The sequence below is a fragment of the Miniopterus schreibersii genome, assembly GCF_964146895.1.
Source record: "Miniopterus schreibersii genome assembly, chromosome: 8".
Taxonomy (NCBI): Eukaryota; Metazoa; Chordata; class Mammalia; order Chiroptera; family Miniopteridae; genus Miniopterus; species Miniopterus schreibersii.
The window spans coordinates 12,289,625-12,315,831 of record NC_138109.1 but is presented as its reverse complement, the minus strand read 5'-3'; the positions used below and the strand labels follow the sequence as shown (position 1 = coordinate 12,315,831).

Genomic DNA, 26,207 nt, shown 5'->3' with positions numbered 1-26,207 from the left:
ACTGAGCAACGAACAGTCACCACGCATTGATTGTGTTTCCTCCTTTGCCTTGGCTGCTAGGAAGCTCAAATTGCTGCAAGTATATGGGCCTTCCTGGTCTCATCTTATTTTTCATACTTTTCTCGTTGTTGTAATTTTTCACTTCACTGTGTCTTATTTCCTACTATATGAAGTTGTATAACATTTTCTAAATTTCTATGTGAGGCTCTGGTTGTCACAAACCGATGGTACATCAGACGGGAAGTCAAGGGCAATGCAGAGATCCTAGAGACTTGCTCTTCCAGACTGTGTAGTCTTTCCCCCTCAGAGCAAAGCAGCTTTGAAAGTCAGCCTGCTCTGGTGCGAGTGAGTGGTTAATAATACTAGAAATTCCCTCTAACCCTTTGAGAGCTGAGGCAGTAGGACAATTTGCTGATAAAGTCCGTACAAGGAGGATTACCTGGGAGGCCCCTGTATCAGTGTGGGATTAATGTAGGACAAATGTAATATTGGATTAATGCAGAAACCCCCAGTAAGAGGCCCAAACAATAGAGAAGCTGATTTCGCTCACAGTCAGATAGTTTAGAGGTGGGTCCATCCTGGCATGGCATGGGGCCCCACCGTGTCGGGACCCAGTCTTCCTTCCTCTCGATTTGTGTTGTGTAATAGCTTCCATTCTCCAAGTCACTCATGTCCCAAGACAGTTACAGGAGCTCGCCCTAATGTCTGCGTTCCAGCCAGTAGAAGGAAGGACCTAAGGGCACTTTCTCCCAGTAAGGACGCTTCCTAGAAGTTGTAGATAGAGCCCCCCCTTTACTGCCCATTGACCAGTTTCAGGACCAGACCTAGCTTGGAGGGAGGCGGGGAAAGGAAGCCTTCATCCCACGCAAACTTGGGCTCCTCAGAGCCCGTCTCCCCCACCATAAACGCTCACTACCTTGCAGGGTTCCTGCGAGGATTACCTAGGAATGTGGTAAGAGAGCAGGTGTGTCACAGATGAACATTCCCTTCTATTTTTAGTTTTCCCTTCCCTCCATTACTTGGGACTAAGAGGGAAGCTTCAACTACACCAGGAGATATTTAGGCGCAATAAAGAAAACGCTCTTGGAGGGAGAATGTGGGGCTCACGCCAGGACGCGGGTGAGCAGGCTCCCCTTGGTGACAATCGGTGAGGCCAGAAAACAGAAACTGAAAAGCAGGGCCAGGTCCTGTGTCGCTCACTAGAGGTTAGATATGCATAGAAATGGGGTGTGGACCCCATGACCTTGGGATGTCCTCACCTGCCCTGTGATCCCCAGGCATGGCAGTGGTCTTTCCTATGTGCATGAGATACTCGCACAGGACGGGCTGGCTTTGCATGCTGGCTGTTTTCCAACTGGAGAGAGCTTGGCAAGAAAACTGGCGCGGGGTGCAACATCTCATTCCCCCAACACTCCCCCTTCCTGCCAGAGCTGAACCCCCAGGAACCCCTCTGGGGCTTTTAAAACTGAGCTAGTAAGTGTGGGAGCCCAGCAGGCGGCTGCTTCTGCTCTGTGGCAGCTGCTGGGAATGATGCTCCTGCGCTCCCCGCCCCCGGGGTTCTCACCAGGGTGTGGGATGGTGAAGTCAGCAGTGGGGCGACAGGTCCTAGGGACCCCCAGCTGCCCTGACTACTGAGCATGCCCAGACCGACTCTGCTGGGTATGGTATGGCTCCCTGGGGGGTGAAGGGGGGAGAGGAGGAACGGGAGGTGGTTTGGGTGGGCTGTAACCTGATGGAGGGGGCAGAATGGCTCTGTGTGTGTCTGTGTGTGTGTAAGGATCCTGGCACAGGGGATGCTGGAACTTTCCAAACTCCGGGCTCACACAGCTACCATGAGGCTGGTCTGGGAGTCAAACCCCAGGTCCCTTTGGCTTCAAACGCCTCCAGCGTGCTTCTTGACCCTGCCTTCTAACCTCTCCCAGGTGGACCCCTCCCCAGCAGCTGACAATATGCCCTAGATTCAGCCTGCATCGAGTAGGGAGGCTTGGGTGGCAGCCAGTTAGAGTATTAACATGCCCTCCTAGAGTTAGTTCATTAACATTGAAGCTGGAAGTTCCAGAAAAATAGAGTTGGCACATCTCTGGTGCTCCAGGGGGAACCGACCAGCCCCGAGGGCCGCAGCGGATGGCAGAGTCTACTGACCACTGACTGGGGCTCCTCTGCTCTGGGCTGCTCCAGGGACATGCTGCTCGGGTGCCTGGTGGGGGCCTTCCCTGGCAGTACCCACCACTCCTGGCCCCAATTCTCTCCACCACAGGCTTAGGGGCCAGTTCTGGAGCACCTGTCACTAAGAAACACTTGGTTCAGCAGAAAGGGCACAGGCTCTCACCAGACCAGGTTGGGGGCCCGGAACTCTCCTGCCTCGCTGGTGGGCCAGGGTAAGGTCCCCAACATCCCAGAGCCACAGTTCACTGGGTGCCCAGTGAATGAGCCATTTTTACCCGCAGAAGGGGGGTGTGGGTATGGGGTGGGGCAAGAAGTCTGACTTGGCTCCAGGAGAGACAAGCTGGGACCCATAATAATAGAGACTGGAAAGCTGTTGGAGCTGAATGGGCAGAGGACAGAGGTGAGGGGAAGGTCCCTCTCTCCATGAAGGCTTTTTGGGTGGCCAAACCCTCCAGTCAGTTCGCAGGCCGAGTCATCCCCCACCACGATTTCCCTCTCGGAGCGTCTGGGCTCGCAAAGAATTAGCTAGTTTGGCAGGCTCTCCCTCGAAGGCAGAAGTGTACCTGTGTGTAATTCTGTGACGTGTGCAGTGTCGCTAAGGAGCCTTATTCAGCCCACTCCGCTGCCTGTCGCCTGTCCGTCCTCTGCACAGTGAGGTGGTGCAGGGCGTGGCCCCTGCCCACATGTCACTCTGCAAACATCAGCTACCCGCAGGTTCCTGGAGCCAGAGCAGAGTGGGTCAGGCTTGGCGCCCCCCAGGGGCTCACCCTGCACGGGGGGGAGCCTGGCAGAGCGTGTGCAGTTAGAACAGGCGGCCGGGGTGGGGACCGGGCGGGCGGGGCACCCTGCCACCCCGGAGGCAGGACCCAGGCAGCATGTTGGAGGGGTGCTGGCTCTCAGAGAAAGCCTGACAGCTTCCCTGGCAGGTGCTGAGCACAGGGAAGGACGTTTTGGCTAAAGGGAGGGAGGGAGAGGGAGAGGTAGAGATTGAGAGATTGAGATTGATTTCCAAGGCCCGTAGATGTTTCCCTGGAGCTCCGGTTTCAAGTCTGAGTCGTGCCCTAATTTCTACCTGGAAGACTGAGACTCGTGCGATTGCCTCGGATTCATTCCACATACTTTTCGGATGCCCAAACTCGCTTTTTATTTTTTTAATTCTTCCATTTTTGTCCCCAGGCGAAGCAAGTTCACATCATTCTACCATTTGTCCAGCCCAGGCCCCTCCCTGGTCTCGCTCTCTGCAAACCTTCCATTCCCAGTGTCTGCTCCTTCACCCTCCCCACGGGGACACCTATGCCCGTCTGTCCTGAGGTTCGTGTGCCTGCACATAAAATATGGAGGGGTTGTTCTGTAGGCTTTCGTGTTAGCTCACGGCACCGGCGTGCCATCCGAGAGCTCGTTTTATTTCTTAAGCGTAGGAGTGGAAATGCCATGTCACCAGGGCCCCACATGGAACTCACCGAGTTCCACCAGTTGACCTTCCAGAAGGTTCTGCTGGGCTCACTCCCACCAGCACGGCCCACTCGTTGGTGATTTTCCAGGTTTCCTAACCTGATGAAACGCCCCCCTGCCTTCCTGTGTGTGCTGCTGATCAGTGTGTGCGTGATGACCTCTCTGGGCTTCCTGGCTGCTTGGATTGCTCGCCTGTGAATTGACTCGTCATATGCTTTGTCCAGTTTCCCATTTTTAAGTAGTTTTTCTTGTTGGTTGGTAAGAGTTCCTTACTTGTCACTTTCGGACATTGCTAGTATCTTGTCCCATTTTGATCCATTTCTGCATTTTGATCCGTGCTTTCATTGAACAGAGATCGATCATTTTTATGTTGTTATCTCTCTTTTATTTGGCCTTAGAAATCGTGTGTATGTGTGTGTTTTCTGTCTTGGGTTTAGAAGTTCTTTGCTATGTCAAGGCCATAAAGAGATTCTCCTTAGCTTTAAAATTGATTTTTTTAAATTTTTAGTTTTAGAGAGAGAGGAAAAGACAAGGGGAGAGAGAGAAACATCCATGTGAGAGCAAAACATTGACCAGCTGCCTCCTGCACCCTCCTCATAGGGGATCGAGCCCACACCTGGGCATGTCCCCTGACCAGGAATCAACTGGCAACCTTTCCGTGCACAGGACATTACCCAGCCAACTGAGCCACGCTGGCCAAGGCTTCCCTTAGCTTTATAGTTGTACTTTGAAGATTTAGGACTTGAGTCCATCTGGATTCGGCACTGTGTTTTCTGTATGGTAAGCACACAGCTTTGTTTGGCTCCAGAATGCAAGTCAGTTCCAACCCCTGCCTGCCACCACCCACCTTCCTTCCTCTCTCCTCCGGTTTCAGGAGCCACCGTTATCACGCTTCCACTTTCCACGCACAGGAGGGCCTGTGTCTGGGCCCTCGCTTCTCTTCTGTGTGTTTGTTGTTATCTGAGCATCACAGCTGTTTTTTATTACTGTAGCTCTGGGACATCTGTTAATCCCCCGGAGGCCAGAGGCTTAGCTCTTCTTTTTCAAGATTGGTGGACCTTTTCTTCTGTAGATAATTTTAGAATTCGCAGGTCAAATTCTTTAAAAAACCCTGCTATAATTTTTTTTTAAAAAAAATATCTTTATTGATTTCAGAGAGACAAAGGGAGAGGGAGAGAGAGAGAAAGAAGCATCAATGATGAGAGTCATTGAGCGGCTGCCTCCTGCACGCCCCCGACTGGGGATGGAGCCCGCAACCCGGGCATGTGCCCTGACCGGGAGTCGAACCGCGATCCCCTGGATCCTAGGCCAACGCTCAACCACTGAGCCACGTCTGGCTGGGCTGCTATAATTTTTATTGAAATTCATTATAATTTCTTTGGGGAGTTAATACAGTAACCATGATAACATGACATTTAGGTTTCCTTTTTTTTTTTTTTTTATCATTTAATAATTTAATGCTTTCCCTCATATGAATCTTGGGTATTTAGATAAATTCTGAAATAGTTTATATACTTTAATGATAATATGAATGGTATCTCATTTTCTGGTATATTTTTAGTTGCATATTGCCAGTGTAGAAGAATGCTAAATTTTTAAGTGGATGACACTGAACACGTTCAGATTCTGTTGGATTTTTTTTTTCTATAAATGCTGACATTATCTTACATGTGGCCAATGATAGTTTTCTTTCTCTTCTTCCCATTTTTTTATATTTTATCTCTTGTCCTACGGCACGTGCCAGGGCCTCCCGTGCGATGTTGAATCGCGGCAGCGTGACAGGCTTCCTTGCTTGATTTCCAGTCTTAAAAGGAATAAGTGTAAGCTTCTCAGCTAAGAATGGCATTTGCTGTAGGTTTTTACCATGTAGCATTGATCCAGTTAAGGAAATTCTCTTCAACTTCTTGAGTTAAAAAAAAAAAGACGTTAACTTTTATCAAATCCTTTTGTCAGCCTGTTGAAATGATTGTTCTAACTTCTGTACTAAATCCTACTTTATCTAAGAGTACTTATCAAGTTCTGTCTACATGCTAGACTGTGTTATAGGCGCTTTATAAATATTAACTCACTCAATCCTTACAGCAGTTCTGTGAGCTCGGCACTATTTATATTTATTATCCCCTTCTTAGATGAGACAGCATAGGCACAGAGAGGCTAAGTAACTTGCCCAAAATCACACAGCTCATCAGGCCCAATGCTAGCATCTGCAGGGCCAGTGGAAGAATATAAATGGATACTCAATACACCAATATTCAAAGTTAGAAAGGAGCTAACAAACTGTTAAATAAAATGTATTTTTTCCATTTGTCTGAGAAATATACCTTGATAAAGATAAAATCTACAAGGTATCAAGATGACCAAACTTAATTATTATTGCACATTTTGGTATTCTATTGATAAGTCTGATGAGTAATCAGGCTAAACATAATTCATAAATTATACAGTTATCCCATAAAACTTACTTTCCTTGTCTCCAATTCAATAAAATCACTAAATTTTGTTGTAATCAAGGCTTCCACATGTTCTATTAATAGTGATATAAAAGACTAACAAATAAAGCATAATTATTCTAAGTATACAAAATTAAACTTTCACCAACCATTAGTTAATGTCAAAAATAATTTTATCAAAAATTGTCATTTAAAATTCAAAATGATGTGCCAACATTAAAAGGCCAAATACGGTTTTTAAATTCAAAATTCTTTAAAGCTTAAAGTTATTTACCCTTTGAAAATATAATTCAAGCATTAACTGCCCGTGTAGCTACCAATGGGCATAATTGGAATCAGGTTTTACCTTCATTATGTCTAGATCTAGGCACGTACAAGTGTAAGAATCATACTAATTGTTCAGGGCTTCAGCATGTCCCAGACCTGGCCGTGCAGCTGCTGTGGCCACCACTCCAAACCAGCTCATTCACGGTGGCCCCGGACGGGAGCAGGAAGGGAAGCCAGGAAGCCACTGTCCCAAACCCCCAGGAAAAACTGCTCAGGCTGCGGGAACCTACTGCGTGGAAGCTGGGGGGAGATTGGACAAGGTGTTAGTTTGTCTTTTCTCTTACCATGTGCTTCTGCTGCTGCTCACGTCCTCCTGGTGACTCAGAGCCGTGTCCTTGTGGTGTCTACAGCACAGACAAGGCCCCCCCAAAGCACCCGGACTCAGGGTGCCTCCTGTGTTCAGGGTCCAAGCAAGACCTGGGAGGCATTTCCCGGGAGACTGAGCATGTTCATCAGGAGAGTGGATGTTGAGTTAGGGATTGTATTGTGTCGGCGCCGAGTGACTGAGGATGTGTGTGTGTTTGTGTGCACGTGCGTGTGTACATACTCATCGGAGGGGGCCCAGGGCCGGGTCCCCTCTTACCAGGATGTAAGGGAGTCACTACAGCGAGTAAGGAGTGGAAGAACTGGGACTGAGCCCAGGCCGACGCAAGTCCATGGTCTTAACCAAGACACAGCACCGCCTCCCAGCCACATGGTTTTATGTCGGCTCTTGCACGAGATTAGCTGATCCTCTATTTTGGATTTTTGCAAATACATCCATAAGTAAAATAGGCCTGCGGTCTCCTTTGCTTAAACTGTGCTTACTCAACTGTGGAATCCAGATCATACTAGCCTCACAAAATGAGTTGGTACCTTACCTTTTTTCCTGTTTTCTAGAAGACGGGAATAGTCAATGAGGTTGAACTCGCCCATACAGCCATCTGGGGTCTGGCCCTTTGGGGTTTTCTTTGATTATAATTTTAATTTATTTAATGGTTTGGTCTGCTCACTTTTTCTGTTTCTTCTTTTACCAATGTGGATGTTTTATATTTTTCTGGAAACTTTTGTTGGGTTTCAAATTTGGGACCCAACCTTGGGGTCACATGGGGGAGAAGAAGGGACTCAAGGCTGTCCTCTGGCTGTCCCCTGTGGGCGGTGCCTGGCCATCTCCTCCAGGCTGCTGCTTCCCCACGGGCAGCCCAGCCACCGTCTAGTCCAGTCCGTCTCCTGGCAGCTTCTCCCAGTTCTCAGCATGCACTCCCATCTTTCTTTCACGGCGACAGTGGGACCAGGCCTGGGAGAGGACGGCTCGTATTGGCCTGGGAGCCGCAGATCAGCAGCCGGTGTTCGCCCTCAATGGAGTCAGGCCCGTGGAAACTGCTAGATGTGTGAGGAGACCTCACAGTGCATCAAGGCCCTGCAGGAAAGAGTCCTTCAAACTGTTAGTGATGTCTCTTAGCGATGATGTCTGCGGGGGAGAAGGGGTCACAGTGTGTGCTGCACTTGTTCCCAAATTAAGTCATCATCTCAGCTGAAAGTCACTATAATTTGAGATGAGAGAGAAGAGAATGTGAGAGAATAAGCTTAAAGCTTTGCCAAATTCTAGCAATATGTCATTGGGCAGTTTATTTTTTCTCAGCCTTGGTTTTCTTATCTATAGATCTGAAAGTTGGATATAATACTTTAAAGGGTACTTATAAGGCCTGGGTGAAATAATATACATAGCCTAAGAATTCTGTGTCTGTTAGGAATCTAACCTACTCAAACGGACTTAAACAAACCAAGGAAATTGATCCACTTGAAGAACTCAACACCCCAGGGGTAGGTCTGGCTTCAGGAGCAGTTTGATCCAGGAGTTCATGATGTCACATCCTGGCCCTGTTTCTGTGGGACATTCTTGGCTCTGCCCTTCTCCATGGGCCTGCTTCCTCCTCAGGCTGTAGCCACGTCACAGTAAGAGCTGTGGCCATTTCAGACCTGATATCCACGTGCTAAGCAAGAGAAAATGGTTCTTTGAGGGGCCTCCTGTGATAAGGCAGGAAAAGGTTCTTTACCAGAAGCCGGGAGTGAATGTCTCCTCATCTCAGTTGGCTTAAATTGGGTCACATGTTCCTCCCTGAATCACTCACTGTGGTCGGAGAGTTGGGATAAACCCATTGGATTAAGCCCCTTGGGAGTAATCCCTGAGCTGAGAGTTGAGTAAACCCCATCCGAGCCACTGGTGGACATGGGGAAGGGCACGTCCACAGCAGGATCTGGATGCTGTTGACTGGGAGGATGGCAGGATATAGGGAAGGCAACAAAGGGCTGCCATAGTTTTTTTTTTTTTTTTTTAAATATATCTTTATTGATTTCAGAGAGAGGAAGGGAGAGGGGGAGAGAGAGATAAAAACATCAATGATGAGAGAGTCATTGTCGATCAGCTGCCTCCTGCACGCCCCCAGCTGGGGACCGAGCCCGCAGCCCGGGCATGTGCCCTGACCAGGAATCGAACCCCGATCGCCTGGATCCTAGGCTGATGCTCAACCCCTGAGCCACGCCTGGCCGGGCCACCATAATTTTTTAATATTTGTCCCTTGCTTTATTCTTCTTTGTAGACAGTGTTTTATAAAACAAATATGTTTTCTACCACCCCCACATCCCCCACTAACACACACACCAGTGACAGCTCCGCAGTTGTCTTGCTCATCAGTTGTCAGGCTGCATCTGCAGAGCCTAGTACGCAGCCTGCCACACAGTCAGTGCTCAGCAAATATTTGTTGAGGATTGTAGCTCAAACCCTGCCACCGCCTCCTAACGGCCCAGCGAGGGCTCCTCTGCTCTCAGTTGCTTGCCTTCCCTTATCATCAGGTCCCAGGGATCAGACGTCACCTACCTGACGATCTGTGATGTGCAGCCTGGACATTGGAGTGTCCACTGTGGTCCTTGGAGGCAGCTGATTAAAGGCGTTGCTTCCCCCTTTCTCCTTGTACTCCTCGCTCTCGCCTGCCAGGATCTTATTAGCCCTATTTACATGGCCGGGATGTCGAGCGATTAATTTTTAATGGCTTGGTTTATTGCATGTTTGAACGGTTTATTGAGTAATTCCCACATTTAAGTGATTAATTCCCCAGAGTTCAGAACGACTGGTTAGTTTTACATTAATCAGGGTTTCTGAATGCCAAGAGACAATCAATCAATCCTCCCTGCCAGGGAGAGTAATGTTAAAATACCTCAAGGTCCAATGAGGTTAAGAAAAGGAATAATTAAAGCCCTGTCTTCCCCTGATGCAGATTTGATGTCTCTCTCTTTCTCTCTCTTTCTAATTCTGCCTCCCAATCCCTTCCGTAATAAAGACACTCCCTGAACCCAGATGTTCCTTGGAATGGTCAACTCCGCCTCTGTCCTTGGACGTCCCTGTAATGAGGTCCAGCCTGTCTGCCCCTGGGAGGTGGGGACTCAGGGAGGGGACTTGGGAGCCCAGGGGGCCTGTGGCGGAGTGCCTGGCTTCTTTCTGTCCTTCCCAGCCTGGTTGCTGATTTGCATGGAGGCTGGGACATGTCTGGCTTTGGGATAAAATGTCTAGTGTAACCTGGTAGACAAGGCTTGATCTCCCCCATGGGACACGGGAGGGTGTCTGGGATGGGAGCTTGGCCTTTAGGACCCTACCACAGGGCCCCATGGCCTGGTCAGTTTTGAGCAGCAAGGATAAGGGAGCTGATTTTGCATCTGTATGAGTTTGCTAATGCCGCTGAGACAAAGGACCACAAACCTCAGGCCTTAAAACAACACAGAGTTATAGTCTTACAGATCTGGACCTGGAAGCGCAAAATGAGTCGCCCTGGACTAACATCAAGGTGCTATCAGGGCTGTGCTCCCTTTGGAGGCTCTAGGGAGGGCCCATGGCTTTGCCTTTTCCAGATTCTAGAGGCCAACCGCATTCCGTGGCTGCTGGCCCCTTCCTCCACTTTCCAAGTCATCCGTGTTGTTGCATCTCCAGTCTTTGTCTGACCCTGACCTTCTGCCTCTTCTTCCACATTTAAAGGAGACTTGTCACTCTACTGGGCTCACCTGGATGACTCAGGACACTCTCCCTATCCCAAGGTCAGGGGATTAATAACCTCCAATCCTCTTTGCCAGGTAACCTAACATGTTCATAGGCTCCAGGACTGGGAAACAGACGTCTTTGTGCTGTGCCGATAGGATAGGAAAAGTGGCTGCCTGGTTAGAGGCACAGGCTCTGAAGCCAGAGAATCAGTAGCTGTGGGAAACTGCCTCAGTTTCCTGATACGTACGACTGAGGCCCATGATGGTGCTGTTGAAATGCGTACTGAAGAGCCGGCGTGGGACCCGGATCGTAGGAAGTGCAATCGTAGGAAGTACACTCAGTGTCATCAGCAGCAACAATGAACTGGGATGAAAACCAGAATGGCATGACCTACCTTATAAGAACTCAGAGAATGTAGATAAGGTGCTGAGTAAGTGGAAAGTTCCTTGCAAAATGTTTACAACCACAGAGCAATTCACAGGGGCTCCAGATGGAGGCTCAATAGACAAACCCAGGAGTGTCCCATGTGTGCAAACACTGTGCAGTCCCCAAGGGGGAGTGACAGCCCCAGAGGGAGAGAAGACCCCAGGTAGACAATTAACAGGAGTCGACAGCAGTAAGGGGCTCACGGCTTAACAAGAGCTAATGTGCTATTGCTCTGCACCCCGTTTTCTTCAAATGACATTGCTAATCCTTCGAGCATCCATGCAAGGCAGTTATTCTCATCTGAAAACTAAGGCATAGAGAACTGATCAATCTAAGGCCACATGGTTAATCATGGTGGTGGTCACGAGCTTGGGCTCTGGAACCCACAGGCATGGGTTTGAATCCTGATTGCCCTGTAGCCTGGGTGTCTTAGAGCCCATTCCTTTATTTTCTAAACTTTAATTGTCCCGTCCATAAACCAGAGATGGTACTACGGCCTTGTCATTGGGCTGTTGTGCAGATTAAATGAGATACTATGTGGAAAGCACCTCTCCCAGTGCCTGGCACGTAGTAAGCGCTTGGCAAGTGCTGTTTCGTGGTGGTCGTGGAGGAAGGAGCTCCCGCACAGACATTAGCTGGTGTTAGGAGCTTTCTGGAGGAAAGCTCGGTTTGGATCTTAAAGACCTGAAAAGGTTCGTGGGAGGGAGCCCGGCAGAGAAGAGATGGCGAAAGGACAAATTTTCCAAGCAGCAAATATTCCAGCGTGGCTCTAGCTTCAGGTGCGTGGAGAGGGAAGGAAGGGGAGGCCAGCTCGGGCCGGAGCCCGGGCCTACCCGTGCCAAGCTCACTTTGGGCTTTATTTTGTTCACAGTGGGAGCGGCGGAAGGGTTTTGAGCAGGAACATTGCCAGCAGCCTACAGAAGAAACGGCTATTTTAGGGACACGAGCGTGGAGTCCATATGGAACCGTCACGCTGCCGGCAAACCGATGTGTTTTTAAAAATTTATTCATTCAACACAAATTGATTTAACAAAACGATGCCGGTTGTGTGATGGGAATGCGGAAGCGAAGGACAGACGCTTGTCCACCTTGGAGCCCGCACTCAGGCGGCGCTTGGAGGGAGGCAGACAGGAAACCAGAAAACGCACAGCGTGATGTCCTGGGGTTAGTGCTATGACAGCGATGAAAGTAGGCGCTGCGACACTGGCCAGGCGTCCCGTGGGCGGTCAGGGAGGGCTTCTCGGAGGGGGGCACTCCAGCTGAGAGGAGAAGCAGCTGGATTCTAGAAGGGCTGGGACAGGCGGTCCAGCAGAAGGTCAAGCAATGCCAGGCCCTGGGAAGGAAGGAGTAGGCTGTGGGCCAGGGGCAGAAAGGTCAGTGGGGCTGCAGGCCCGTGATCCTGGGGAGAGGGCACAAGATGATTCCGGAGAAGACGGGAGAGCCAACAGTGTAGAATCCAGGCTTACCTGCGGCTTGTTCTGATTTTATTCCAGTCTTTTCTCTGCTGGATTACTCCCATCAGCACAAAACCTTAACATATTATTTTTCATCTTAAAAACCCCCCGTCCCTCCTGGGCTCCCGTATCTCTCTCCACATCTTCTGTCATATTTCTTCGCTTCCTTTCATAGCAGAACTCATCGACATGTTTTATACTCGCTGTCTCCAGTTTCTCTGCTCCCACCTTTTCTTTTAAGAACCTTTTAATTTTAAGGACCGTTCATACTTTGCAAGAGCAAACACAGCTCGACTTACTGTCCTGTAGGCAGCGGTTATTATCTTTGGGCCACATTTGCTCTGAGATTTTTTTCTATATATACATGCTGGTGGGGGTTTTTCCTGATCTTGAAAGTAAGATTGCATGACATTTTACCTGTAAATTCTCATTGAAGGATATTCTCTTTCAAATCCACAATGTGGTGATCAAATGCAGGAAATGTAGCATTGAAAATATAACCCATATTCAAATTTCACCAATAGTTCCCCAAACGTTCCTTTTAAAAATTCACTTAAAATTTTGCATGCAGTGCGATGCACTCTTTTTGATGTGCAGTTCCAAGTTTTGACAAATGCGTACAGTCATGTAATCACTGTTATAATCAAGATGTAACGCAGTTTCATCACCGGGCTCCCCCCGCCAAATTCCCGCTGTGTCCTCAGCTCCCCCTCCCCCCCACGCCCCTCAGCCTTGGCAACCGTTCATCTGTTTTCTGTCCTCAGAGTTCTGCCTTTACCAGAATGTCGTACGAACGGAAACACACATATGCAGGTCTGGTTTCTTTCACTCAGCGTGCTGCCTTTGAAGTCATTCATGCCATTCGTGCATGTTTCCGCAGTTCCTTCCTTTTCGCTGCTGATAGTGCACCGCCGTATGGATGTACCACAGTTTGTCCATTCACCACTTGAACGTTTAGGTTGTTGCCAGTTTTGGATAATTTACATTGGTGTAAAGTGATTTTTACATTGGTGTAAAAAGGCTTTTGTGTGAACATTTTAAAAAATTTTTTCTCAAGAATTGCATTGGTGGGTTGAATGGTATGTGGCTATTACAAGAAACTTCCAAGCCATTTTCCTGCTTAAATCATTTCTTATTCCCATTAGTTGTGTATGAAAGTTCTGGTCTTCGCGTCCTTCCCAGCTGTTCATATTGTCCTTCAGCCTTTCTAATAGGTATGTGGCAGTATCTTATTGTGGCTTTACCTTGTATTTCCCTAAGGACTAATGATATTTAGCGTCTTTTCATGGGCTTATTTACCATCTATATAGCTTCTTTGGTGAACTGCCCAAATCTTTTGCTCATTTTTAACATATTTGTTTTCTTATTGATTTTTGATAGTCCTTTATATATTCTGAATATGAGCCTATATCAGAAATGTGATTTGAAAATATTTTCTACCTACCAGATTGGGGATTATCTTTTTCGTGTCCATAATAGTGTCTTCCAAAGAGCAGACATTTTTAATTTTGATGAAGTCCGGTAGATACATTTTTCCTTTTACAGATTGTACTTCTGGTGTTGTATCTAAGAACGCTTAGGTACTCTTAGGTAAAGCCACAGAGATTTCCTCTTATCTTTTCTTCCGTAAGTCATACAGATTTTTGTCTTATGATTATAGTTTACAGGATCCATTTTGAGTTACTTTTGGTGTAAGAGATGAGGAATGGGTTGAGGTTCACCTGTTTCTTACCACAAAGAGGTTCAATTTTTTCCCCAGCACCATTTGTTGAAAAGACTATTTTTCATCACAGAAAGTCCTCACACCTCTATAAAAATCAATTGGCTTTATTTGTCTGAGTCTGTTCCTGGGTCCTCTGTTTTCTCCCCTCTACTAATCTATGTGGCTCTTCTTTTACCCCAATACCACACTGTCTTGATTACTGGAGGTTTATAGTGGGTCTTAAAGTCAGGTTGCGTGAGTCTTCCAACTTTGTTCTTTGTCAAAGTTATTTTGGCTATTCTAATTCCTTTGTCTTCCCATATCAATTTTAGAATCATCTTGATATCTTAACCCTCCCCCCCCAAAAAAAAACCCTCCTCCTGAGGCTTTGATTGGGATTAAATCTATAAATCAATTTAGGGAGAATTAACATCTCAATGATACTGAAGCTTCTAATCCATGAACACAGCATATCTATTTATTTAGGTGTTCTTTGACTTCTTTCATCAGTGTTTGTAGATGTTAGCATATTTTATAACATATTTTGTTAGATTTATACCAACATATTTGATGGTTTTTGATGCTATTATGAATGGCACTGTTTTTAAAATTTTTATTTCTAGCTGTTTATTGCCAGTATATAAAGTAGAATTGATTTCACCCAGCCAGAGTGTCTCAGTTGGTTGAACGTCTTCCAGTGCACTGAAAGGTTGCTGGTTTGATTCCCAGTCAGGGCACATACCTGGATTGTGGGTTGGATCCCTGGTTGGAGTATGTACGGAAGGCAACCGATCGCTCGCTCTCTCTCTCCCCCTCCCCCTCCCCTCCCCTCCCCTCCCCTCCCCTCCCCTCCGCTCCCCTCCCCTTCCCTCCCCCCCTCTCTCTCCCTCTCTCTCTTTCTTCCTTTCTTTTCCCCTTTCTCCGTCCCTCCCTTCTTCTCTCTCTAAGCATGTCTTTGGGTGACGATTAAACACCTTACTGAATTGGCTAGGACTTCTAGTTAATTGTTGAATATGAGTGGTGAGAGGTGACCTCCTTACCTTGTTCCTAATCATAGGGGGAGAGCTTTCAGTCCTTCACCATTAAGTATGATCTTATCTGTGGGGTTTTTGTAGATGTCCTTTATCAGGTTAAGGAAATTCCCTTCAGTTCCTAGTTGGTGAGAATTTTTATTGTAAATGCACATTGAATTTTGTCCAGTGCTTTCTTTGCATCTATTGAGATGGTCATGTGGTTTTGAATTACACTGATTTAGAAATGCTGAGCCAGTCTTACATTTCTCAGATAAGTCCCACTTAGTTGATGTATTTTATCTTTTTATTTTTAATTTTTTTATTATTTTATACCTGAGGACATGCTTATTGATTTTAAAGAGAGGGAAAGGGGGGGGAGAGAGAGAGAGAGGGAAAGAGAAAAACGTAGATGTGAAAGAGAAACATCGATCAGTTGCTCCCATATGCACCCCAACCAGCGATTGAACCCATAACCTAGGTATGTGCCCTGACCTGGAATCAAACCCTCAACCTCTCAGTGTGCTGGACGACTCTCCAATCAACTGAGCCATGCTGGCTAGGGCTATCCTTTTTATATATCGCTGAGTTTGCTATTATTTTATTGAGAATTTTTTATATATATGTTCATGAGATATTTTGGTTTATAGTTTTCTTTTTTGGTAATACCTTTGACTTTGGTATCAAGGTAATGCTGCCCTCACAGAATGAGTTGGGATATGTCCCCTCCTCTTCTGCTTTCTGGAAGAGATTGTGTACAATCAGTATAATTTCTTCCTTAGATGTTTGGTAGACTTTACCGGTGAAGCTATTTGGGCCTGAAGTTTTCTTTGTTGGAAAGCTTTTAACTAAAAATGCAATCTCTTTTAATAGTTATAGAGCTATTCAGGTTATATATATTTCTTTTGCGTGAAGTTGGGTAGATTATGTCTTTGAAGGACTTTGCCCATTTTACCTAAGTTGTCAAATTGATAGGCGGAAAGTTGTTCATAATATTTTCCTGTTATTATTTTCATGTCTGTAGAGTCAAAGTAATGTCACCTCATTCCTGAAATCAATCCTTTGTGCCTTGTCTCTTTTTTCTTAGTCGGCCTAGAGGTTGATCAATTTATGGATCTTTTTTCAAAGAGTCAGCTTTTTGGTTTTATTGACTTTTCTTTGTTGGTTTCATTTCCAGTTTCATTCATTTATTTATTTATTTTTTATTTTTAGCCTCTGCTTGCTTTGGGTTTAATATGTTCTTTTCTACTTTCTTAAGGTGGAAGTTTAGATTATTGACTTGAAAACTTTCTTCTTCTTTTTAATGTAAACATTTAGTGCTATAAATTCCCTCTGAGCACTGCTTTAGCTGCATCTCACGAATTTTGGCAGGTTGTATTTTTATTTTCATTCAGCTCAATTTTTTCTTTGAGCAATGTGCTATTTAGACTCGCGTTAATTTCCAAATATTTGGGGATTTCCCAGATATCATTCTGCTTTGATTTCTAATTTAATTCCTTTATGCTCAAAGAACATGCTTTATGTGATTTCAATTCTAAATTTGTCTAGATTTGTTTTGTGGCTTCTAATGCGGCCTATCTTTGTGAGCATTTCATGTGTTTTTGGAATGAATGTTGTTTGATGAAGTGTTCTATAAATATCAGTTAGAAAATTGGCAAAGATATGGAATTTCTGAACAACCAACTTGACTCGCTGGCTTTTTCTCTTGATTTCTGGAAAGGGAATTGAAGCCTACAAGTAGGATGGTGGAGTTTTCTATTTCTCTCTGAAGAAAGGGTTTTGAATATCTGTTGTTAGATGCATATGTATTTAGGGTTGTTCTGTCCTTTTGGTAATTCACCCTTTTACATTATGCAATGTCCGCCTTTACTCCCGGTAACGGTCCTTGTGCTGGAGTCTACTTTGTCCCATATGAAGATTGCCGCTCCAGCTTTCATTGGGTTCATTTTTGCATGGTGTGTCTTTCCCCCTGCTTTACTTTGAACCAACCTTTATCATTTTATTTAAAGCGGGTTTCTTGTAGATAGCCCCTAGCTGGGTCTTTCTGTTGTTAATCCAGTCAAACAGTCCCCGTCTTTCAGCTGGTGTGTCTCAGGACATTTTGGTTTAATGTGACTATCGATATGGTTAGATATAGGTTACTATCATCGTCTCCCCCTGTTGCTCCTTTTTCCCTGTTCCATCTTTCCTGCCATGGCTTAGATTGTTTGGCATAGTCCACTTTAATCAATCTATGGGATAAATACTGTTCTTTCTGGTAATTTTTTTTCTGATCTGGGATCAGAAAACATACATTGTATTGGTGGCCCAGCTCTTAGCTTTTGAGCTTTCCCTGACATTGTTTTGTAACTACTGGTGTTTTTGAGGAGCAGGGGCCAGTTTTGGAGAAGCTATTGGGGACGTCTGTGTTGCCAGATCCGATGGATAGTTCTTTGTCGCCCATCTTAATTTCTCAGCACATTCGATTTCTCTCTTCTTGTTTTAAAAAGCATTTTTGAACGTGTCAACATTTCTTTTTCTTTTTTTTAATCCTATGCTTATTGATTTTAGAGAGGGGAAGGGAGATGGAGAGAGAGAGACATTGATGTGAGAGAACATCGATATATCGATTGGTTACTTTTAGTTCGTACCCAGACCGGGATCAAACCCAAAACCTAGGTATGAGCCCTGACCAGGAATCAAACCCACGACCTTTCGGTATACCAGACGATGCTCCAGCCAACTGAGCCACACAGGCAGGGCCAGTTTCTCTCTTCTTGAAATACTTTCTCTGATGGTGACTTGCACTAGGATGGTGACAGTGAGAAGGGTGAGATGTGGTCGGATTCTGGGACATAGCTCCCTCTGGTTTCCCTCCTCCCTCCCTGGCTGGTCTTTCTCCCTTGACCGGCTTCTCCCAGGGCCCAGCCTCCAGACCTTAACGTGCCCCCAGGCATCAGTCTGTATCTACACCCTGTCCCTTCCTGGTCACACCCACCCTGTAACTTGCAATTCCATCCATTCAGTGACTCCCAATTATATCTCCAGCTCAGACATCTATAAACTCTGTCTTCGGACATCTTCATGTGTGTCTAATATGCATCTCAAATGTTTATTGTGTCCAAAAGAAAATTCCTGATTTCCTCTCTGCCCCAAGTCTGCTCCTTCTGTACATTCTCCATCTCCGTAAACACAGACTCCAGTCTTTAGCTTTTCAGGCCCACAGTCTTGGTGTCTCCCTTCTTTCCTCTCCTGGCCTCACACTTCAGTGTATCCATCTTCATTAAATATATCCGGCATCCTACTCTTCTCACCCTTCTCGCTGCTGCCATCCAAGTGCAGGGCACCGTCATCTGTTAAGGCCTTTCCGTCTCCTGCTTCTCCTGCCCTCTGCAGTTCATTCTTCAGATTGGCCCAAATGATCCTTTTCGGCAACTCAGGTGAGTTTATGTGATTCTTCTGTTCGAACGCTCAGGGGTTCCCCATATCTCTAAGCACAACACAAAGGTCTGCAAGGCCCATCTGAACCTCCAACACCCTTCCCTCACCTGCCACGTCCTGCTATCCTGGCCTCCTGGCTGTTCCTAGGACACATCTAGCCATTTCTTCCTCAGGGCCTTTGCACTTGCTATTCCTTGGGCTTGGAATGCTTTTCCAGGTAATCACGTGCCTTGTCCTCTCGCTTCATTCAGTTCTTTGTTCCAGTGTTACCTTTTGGAGAGGCCTTCTTGGACTGCCCTGTTTAGCACCATGCCTCTGTGCCTCTTATGCTCCCTGTCGCTTGTGCCAGACCTTATTTTTCTTCATTGCACTGATGCCCCCTGGCATGACGCACGTGATCTGGTGCTTACTGACAGTCTTTCTCAGTAGATTGTAAGCCCCAGGAGGGCAGGAACCGTGTCTCAATATTGTGTAGTGGGTGATCAGTAGGGATTTGTGGAATAGATAGCTCAGTAAAAATGCTTTGAATATGTAATTTCATCTCTATCCTTAGAGCTGGCCCCTTGGGGCCACTCACTTTTCTTCCCACAGTCATGGTCCCAGGGAGGGATGGCCCCCAGCCTCCCGGCCTCATGCTCCTGGGCCGGGTCAGCTGGTCCACCATCCTGGCGTTCCCCTCAATGGCCATCCTGATCGACAGCCATAGTGAAAGTCACCGTGTATCCCCTGCGGTTCCAAATGCCAGGGCCCAGGAAGCACCGATCAGTCACCTGCTCTTGTGGTACTGAGAGGTCACTGGCAGAGCCGGTGTCCCGGGCTGTCCTCCAGCGCCCGGTTCCCCCTCACTCTGGGTGATGCCGTGTGAGGAAGCTATCGCTCAGCCTGCCAGAGGGCGAGGGAGGAGGCGGATGTCTCAGCTCCGTCTCTCCCCTGTTTGCTCTCCTCCATCTGATGTCAGAGCTAATTCAAGGCAGTGACAGCCTGATCACTGCTCCCACGTTGGTGACGGAGGGGAGCCGCTGACCAGGGCCAGGCAGTGGCTGTCATGCCCACAGTGATGGGCAGCGGCAACTGCTATCCAGAAACAGGGGCAGAGCAGACAGCTGGCGGGGTGCCAGCCTGGGTACTTGGCCCCAGACGTCTCTCTTACCTGGGACACCCACATGCACCCTAAGCACCGAGTCTGCTGTCTGTGTGGCCGTTTGTATTCTACAAGGCAATTTCATAAACCTTTAATTTGCCCCTACACCCCCTGGCTTTTCCCTTTAAAATTTCTCAGAGTAAAAGTCACTTCTTTTTAGTGTATAGTGGTGAGGTTTGACAGGTGTGCGCCCACCTCCACAAGCAGGATAGAGCAGAGTTCTGGCGTTACCCCCACATTCTGCCCTGACCCCAGGGGTCCACCCCTCTCCCCACCCACTGCTGCTGGCAGCCACTGATCTGTTTTCTGTCCTTAGAGTTTTGCCTTTTCCAGAATGTCCTATGAATGGAGTCGGACAGTCTGTGGCCTTTTGAGCCTGACTGCTGTTACCCAGCTTAGTACATTGAGATTTACCCAGGTTACTGGTTCTTGTCTTTTTTTATTGCCAAGCGTTATTGCATTGAATGGCGATTTGTTCACCCGTTCCCTAGTTGAAGCACTTTTAGGTTGTTTCTAGTTTTTGGTGGTTATGAATAAAGCTATATAAATGTGCACATAAAGGTTTCCCTGTGGGCGTAAGTTTTCATTTTTCTTGGGTGAGCACCTTGGAGTGGAGAAACTAGGTTGTGTGGCAGGTGCACATTTAACTTTCTAAGAAGCTGCCAACTGTGTCCGAGGTGGCTGTGCCCCTTCACACCCCCGGGGCGTGAGGGTTCCAGTCCCTCCGCCTCCTCGCCAGCACTTGCTACTGTCGGTCTCGAACTCGAGCCACTCTCAGAGGCGTCCGTTAGTATCCCGTGGTTTTAATGTTCGTTTCCCTAACAGCTAGTGATGTTGAGCATATTTCCACGTGTTTGTCTCATCGGTCTTCTTTCCTGAAGTGTTGAAATCTTTCGCCCACTTTTAAAATGGAATTGTTTTTCTTATCATCGGGTCTTGCGAGTTCGTTCTGTGTTTTGGATACAAGTTCTTCATCAGCTGTATGATTTGTACAAATTCCCCTAGTCTGTGGCTCATCTCTTCATACTCCTAACAGTGTCTTTTGAAGAGCAGAAGGTCACAAGTTTGATGAACCCCAATCCACCAGTTTATTCTCTTTTGTATCTTACATCTAAGAAAACTTCACCTTTCCTAAGGTTATAATGATTTTTCTCCTGTTTTGCTTTTTTTTTTTTTTTAAAAAAAAAGGTTTATAGTTTTAGGTTTACAAATGACCCATTTTGACTTAATTATTTACAGGGTGTGAGGTATTCCATACCTTAAAGTTTTTGTTTTTTTTGGCCTGTGGATACCCGATTGTTCCCTGCTATTGTTTGTAAAGACCATCCTTCCTCCAGTTCATTGTTTTTGCACTTGTCACAGATCCGTCGATTTCTCCACAGATCTATGTGACTGTCTTGTCACGAATACCTCGGTTTTACCGTCAGCCTGGAAGCCAGGAAACGGCGCACCTGCTTTTTCAGCAGGGAGGTTATTCTACCACGTCACAGATGAGGAAACCGACTGCGGTCGTGGTTAGGTGCCCTGCTCACAGCTTCCCTTATACGTTAGCTGCTCAGCTCACACTCAAAACCCCTCTTCTCACGCCTCCCCCGATGCTCAGAGGGGTGCCCTTCGGAGTCTGGTTTGGGTTCAACTCTGCTTTTTCTTTTTTTTTTTTTAAATAGGTCTTTATTGATTTTGAGAGAGGAAGAGATAGGGAGAGAGAGATGGAAACATCAATGATGAGAGAGAGTCATTGATCGGCTGCCTCCTGCATGCCCCTTACTTGGGATCAAGCCTGCAACCCGGGCATGTGCCCTGACCGGGAATCAAACCACTATCTCCTGGATCCTAGGTTGATGCTCAATTGCTGAGCCACACCAGCTGGGCTCAGCTATGCTTTTATTAGTTGTGTGGCTCTGGGAAAGTAAAGTTAACCCCCGTGCCTCAGTTTCCCCATCTGTAAAGTGAGTGTAACGATGGTACCCGCCTCATAGATTGCAGTGAGGATTAAATGCCTATCAGATCGGAACATACGGAGTTGCTGGTATTTGGCCATTTTTGACGGACACAGATGGCAATTTTACACAGTTCCACCTAATACGCAAAATGTCCTTTCTAGGACTAGAGAGAGTATGTCCTTCACAGGTGGTAGCCAGGGCTGCCTTTGCTCTCATCGTTGGCACTGTCGCTATTACTACTGCTCATGCCGCTGTGGCCCCTGAGGCCGATAGTTAGTGCTCCACGCGTCCTCGAACCAGGCAGCCAGCCACCACCAAGCACGTGCTGGGGGACAACCTTCTTGCCCAATCTGCAGAGCAATAGGGCCCAACCTCTGCTCTGTGGAGCAGAAGTGCCCACCTGGTGTCATAGACAAGGGTTCTCAGATGGGCCATGGGGTGAGCCTTGTCAGGTGCTGGGGACTTTGGGATGGGAAGGACATTCCAGGCGCAGGTGGCAGCTCATGCAAAGGCTTGGAAGTGGGAACGGACAGGCTTCGGGGAGCCTGAGGTTTGACGCTGGGTGGAGAGTGGGAAGCGGCCCACGGTGGCCAGCCCGGGTTCCCTGGGTTCACAGAGAACCCCCATGCTTTCCCTCCGCAGGTGGCCCTGGTTTGCCAAACGCCCTTGAGGAGCCAAGTTCAGAAGATCCATCACACCTGGGCCCCCGCCTCTGCCATGACCGAGAGAACCATCATCATCGACCACGGGTCCGGCTTCCTGAAGTCTGGCTTCTCCGGCTGGAACGAGCCCCAGCTGATCGTCCCGAACATCGTGAACTACAGACCCTGCAGGGAGAACCCAGGCCCCAGCTCCGCCCGGCGGCGCCTGGGCCTCGGCATTGACATTTTCCACCCCGACACCTTTAGCTACCCCATCCAGCGGGGCCGTGTCCTCAACTGGGAGGGCGTGGAGCACATCTGGTCCTTTGTCCTGCAGAAGCACAGACAAGATCATGAGGACTTCCCCGTATTGGTCACAGAGACCCCCCTGAGGGAGCCTGCGGACCGAAAGAAGACCCTGGAGGTAAGGCCTTCTCAGAGCTGCCTCACCAGGGAGTGGGGAGCAGCCGGCACTTTGTGTTTGGACAAGACTGGCCATCAGGGCGTCAGTCTTCTTTCTGAATCATTTGTCCCATGAATATTTTCCTGAGTGTCTCATGTGTGCCCGGCGCTGGGTACAAGGGACTCACGGAGGGTCCTCCCACAGATAGAGACCCAGCAGGAAAAATCCTCTGGAAAGGACGTTACTAGGAGACACCGGACATTTGGTCATGTTCACAGATGAGATCCTGGCCCTCAAAAGGCTTACCTTCCGGGGAAGACTTGACTGTGAATAGGTTCACAAGGGAGAATACCAGACAGTGGTCAGTTCTAGAAACAAAATGAAGTGGGGTGATAGCTGACTAGTGAGGGTCAGAGGAGCCCCTTTGAAGAGGGTGATCAGGGAGGGCTTCTCAGAGGAGGAGATTTCTGCCAGCAGACAGGGGAGTGTGGCAAGAGGGAGACAGAAAGATGAGGTTGGCAGGGGCCAGAGCTGGCAGGCTTGGTAAGCTGTGGGAAGTGCTTGGATTTTACTTTAAATCAAGGGTTGACAGACTATAGTGGGTGGGCCAGATCTGGGCCAAGAATCTGTTTTAATAAATAAAGTTTTATTGGAACACGGCCATGCCCGCTCATTTACATATCATCTATGGCTGCTTTTACTACAACAGCAGTGTTGAGTAGTTGCATCAGAGACTGTAGAGCCCATAAAATATTTACTATTGTAGGTTTGCTAGATGAAATACATGATACCTAGTTAGATTGGAACTTCAGATAAATAATGATGAATGTTTTAGTATAATAAATATGCCCCAAATATTGCACAGGACATACTTATACTAAATCATTACCTGTTCTTTATCTGAAATTCTAATTTAACTGGGCATCCCACATTTTTATTTGCTACATCTGGCAACCCTGGCTGGCTAACCCTTTACAGAAAATGCTTCCTGAGCTCTGCTCTAAATGAACAGGAAGCTCCTGAAGGGAGTGCATGCAGAGCTGGGGTGCTGGGAGACATGCGGGTGCTCTGTAAAGATCCCGGGGATGATGGGCGGGGGGGAAAATCAACCTGGGGACCTTGCCAAACCCTAAAGTCTTGGCTGATGTTTGAAAGTTTTTATTAAAAACAACAACAAAGCGTGTCTTCACCTACCAGGAGGGGAGGGATTTTCTTTATCCCCCCACTTTTTGGGAGGCAGTGTTGTAAATATGCCCCGCTTGTTTCTTTTCTAATCTCTTCTTTCCTCTTCTAAAGAAATGGTTTCAGCTGCGCCTCTGTCCCTTGGCTGTGGCCCCCCTATCATCCCCCCAGTGCTCCCATAAGCCGTGTCTCAGCTCAGCACCATTTCTTGCAGCCTGATGGCTCTTCCCACCCTTCCACCGAAAGGGTCTTCTGAAAGGCCATCGTCCAACAAGCTCTGAGGCAAATCTGACTCATCCCCCAGAGCTTCTAATCATTCGCTGATGACCACAGCGGGAGCTCCACGTGCCCTGGGCCCGATGTTCGGGGGGCAGCCGCCAGTCCCTTGGGGACACAGATCTGTGCCCACTTCAGTTTTGAGAGCTGGGCGTAGCACGGGGCTGAGTAAAAGGGAAATGGGTCAGGGCCCTTTGTTCAAGGGAAACACCATGCATGTCTGTCTCCTCCCTCCTTGCAGATTATGTTTGAGGCCCTGGATGTCCCGTCGCTGCTCCTGGCTGACCAGCTGGAGATGTCCCTGTACGCCTCTGGCTTACTGACGGGCGTGGTGGTCGATTCTGGCTACGGCCTGACCCGAGTGCAGCCTTTCCACCTGGGCCGCCGGCTGTGGCCCAGCGGCAAGACGCTGGAGTTCGCGGGCCAGGATCTCTACGCCTATATCTTCAAGAGCCTCTTTAAGGAGGGTGGCGGGCCACACAAGCTGTTCCAGCTGGACACGGTTGACGCCATTCAGATGAGAAAGTGCTACGTGCCGCAGAACCTGGCGGAGGCGCTGGACTTCCTTCAGAGCCTGCCCAGCGGCTCCGATGAGAACAACACCTACCAGCTCCCCGACGGCACCTCGGTGGAGCTCACCCCCATGCAGCGGCTGGCCCCCGAGATGTTCTTCAGCCCCCAGGTGTTCGACCAGCCGGGGCCCAGCATCTCCCAGGTCGTCCTGGATTCCATCAACGCCTGCGAAGCGTCCCTGCAGCCGCAGCTCATCCCGTACGTGATTGCCTGTGGGGGGAACACCCTCTACCCCGGCTTCATCAAGCGCCTGCACCGGGAGTTGGTCACAGATGATTCCTCCTTCCCCAAGGCCAGCGTGTGGTCGGGTGGCAGAAGAAATGTTAGCGTCTGGCTGGGAGCGTCTATTGTGGCTCATCTGTCTACTTACAAGTCTGAGTGGATGACCAAGGAGGAATATGACGAGAGATAGAGGCTGTGACCTGTTGGCTTGCGCTGGGGGACCTGGCTCTCATCGGAGGGGCGCAGGTGAATTAATTGCAGTGGAGGGTCTGGGCAGGGGTGGGGTTAGCTGGCATTGGAATTCCGAGCTCATGGGGGATTTTTAAAGTTCTGGGCTTTTATCTTGTTTCAAGGATGGGATCCAACCCATGGGAGCACAGGGTTCTCCAGGGGTGGGCTGTTACTAGGATGGGAGCGGCCAGCTGCCATCCCCATGCCTAATACCCACTCACTGCTCACGGGCATCTCCCTCGGGTTGCCCATTCTTTTAGTTGAGTAGGTTTTAACTGGGGCAAGGGAGAAGTATTTTTGAGTAGGGGAGAGGGAGGGTAAGGCTGGGGAGAGTTGAAGTTTCTAGTCCCCCACACTCTGGCCAGGGAGGAGCGAGTGTCCTTCCCCCATGGCCGGGGTCTTGTTTTATATATACAAATAAACCACTTGTTTAGAATTTGAGCTGACTTCTGTGATGAATGGGGGTAGTGTGGGCAGCCCCAGGGGGAGACTAGGGAGTATGAGTATGTGAGAACCCGGGGGGCCAGGGCAGCTGTGGAGGAGCTCGGGGCTATGGACAGTGGTTACCACTGAGCAGAATAGGAAGGGCCTGGAGCCTCTCATTCCTCCTCTGCCACGTTTTTTTCTCTCCATTCATCCCACATGTTCCAATATTCTGTTAAAGTCTGAGCTCCTATTGGTGTAATAGTTGATGAACAGTTGAGAACCTACTAGGTGTCAGATGCTGTGCTGGGCACTGGGGACTTGGAGGTGAAAGAGGTGCGTGGGGTTTCCGGTTTCAAGGAGATTATCGTCTGCCGTGGGGACATAGGCATAAATAACTGTTTTCGATGATGAAAAGTGAGACAAGTGATGTGGCCTGGGGATTGAAGGGATGCCTTCTTTCCATGGTTTGACTGAGATGGAGACCACTGGGGACTGTTGGGGACTGTGCCCCTCCCTAACTTGGCACACTGTGAGGTTACCCTTCCCAGATCTCTGGCAGGTAGGTCAGGCCATGTGACCATGCCATAAGTGCTGGCCAATTTCATGTGTGTCCGACCCTTAAAATAGCTCTATCATCATGTGGAATTCAGAGGATCCAATGGGGAAGGGGACAGTACAGCTGCAGATGGAAGGAGCCTGCAGAGCCCCTTCCCCAACCTACACTGCACTGGGACATGAGGGAGAGTCTACTGC

General features: G+C 48.1%; 1 protein-coding gene across 1 annotated transcript; it reads left to right on the top strand.

Moving 5' to 3' along the window:
- Nucleotides 1–22,148: 22,148 nt before the first annotated feature.
- On the top strand, nucleotides 22,149–25,468 carry ACTL8 (actin like 8). Its single transcript, XM_081145195.1, has 2 exons — nucleotides 22,149–22,565; nucleotides 24,244–25,468. Exons 1-2 carry the CDS (start codon nucleotides 22,218–22,220, stop codon nucleotides 24,985–24,987), a joined length of 1,092 nt encoding a protein of 363 aa, XP_081001321.1. The 5' UTR covers nucleotides 22,149–22,217; the 3' UTR covers nucleotides 24,988–25,468.
- Nucleotides 25,469–26,207: the final 739 nt, after the last annotated feature.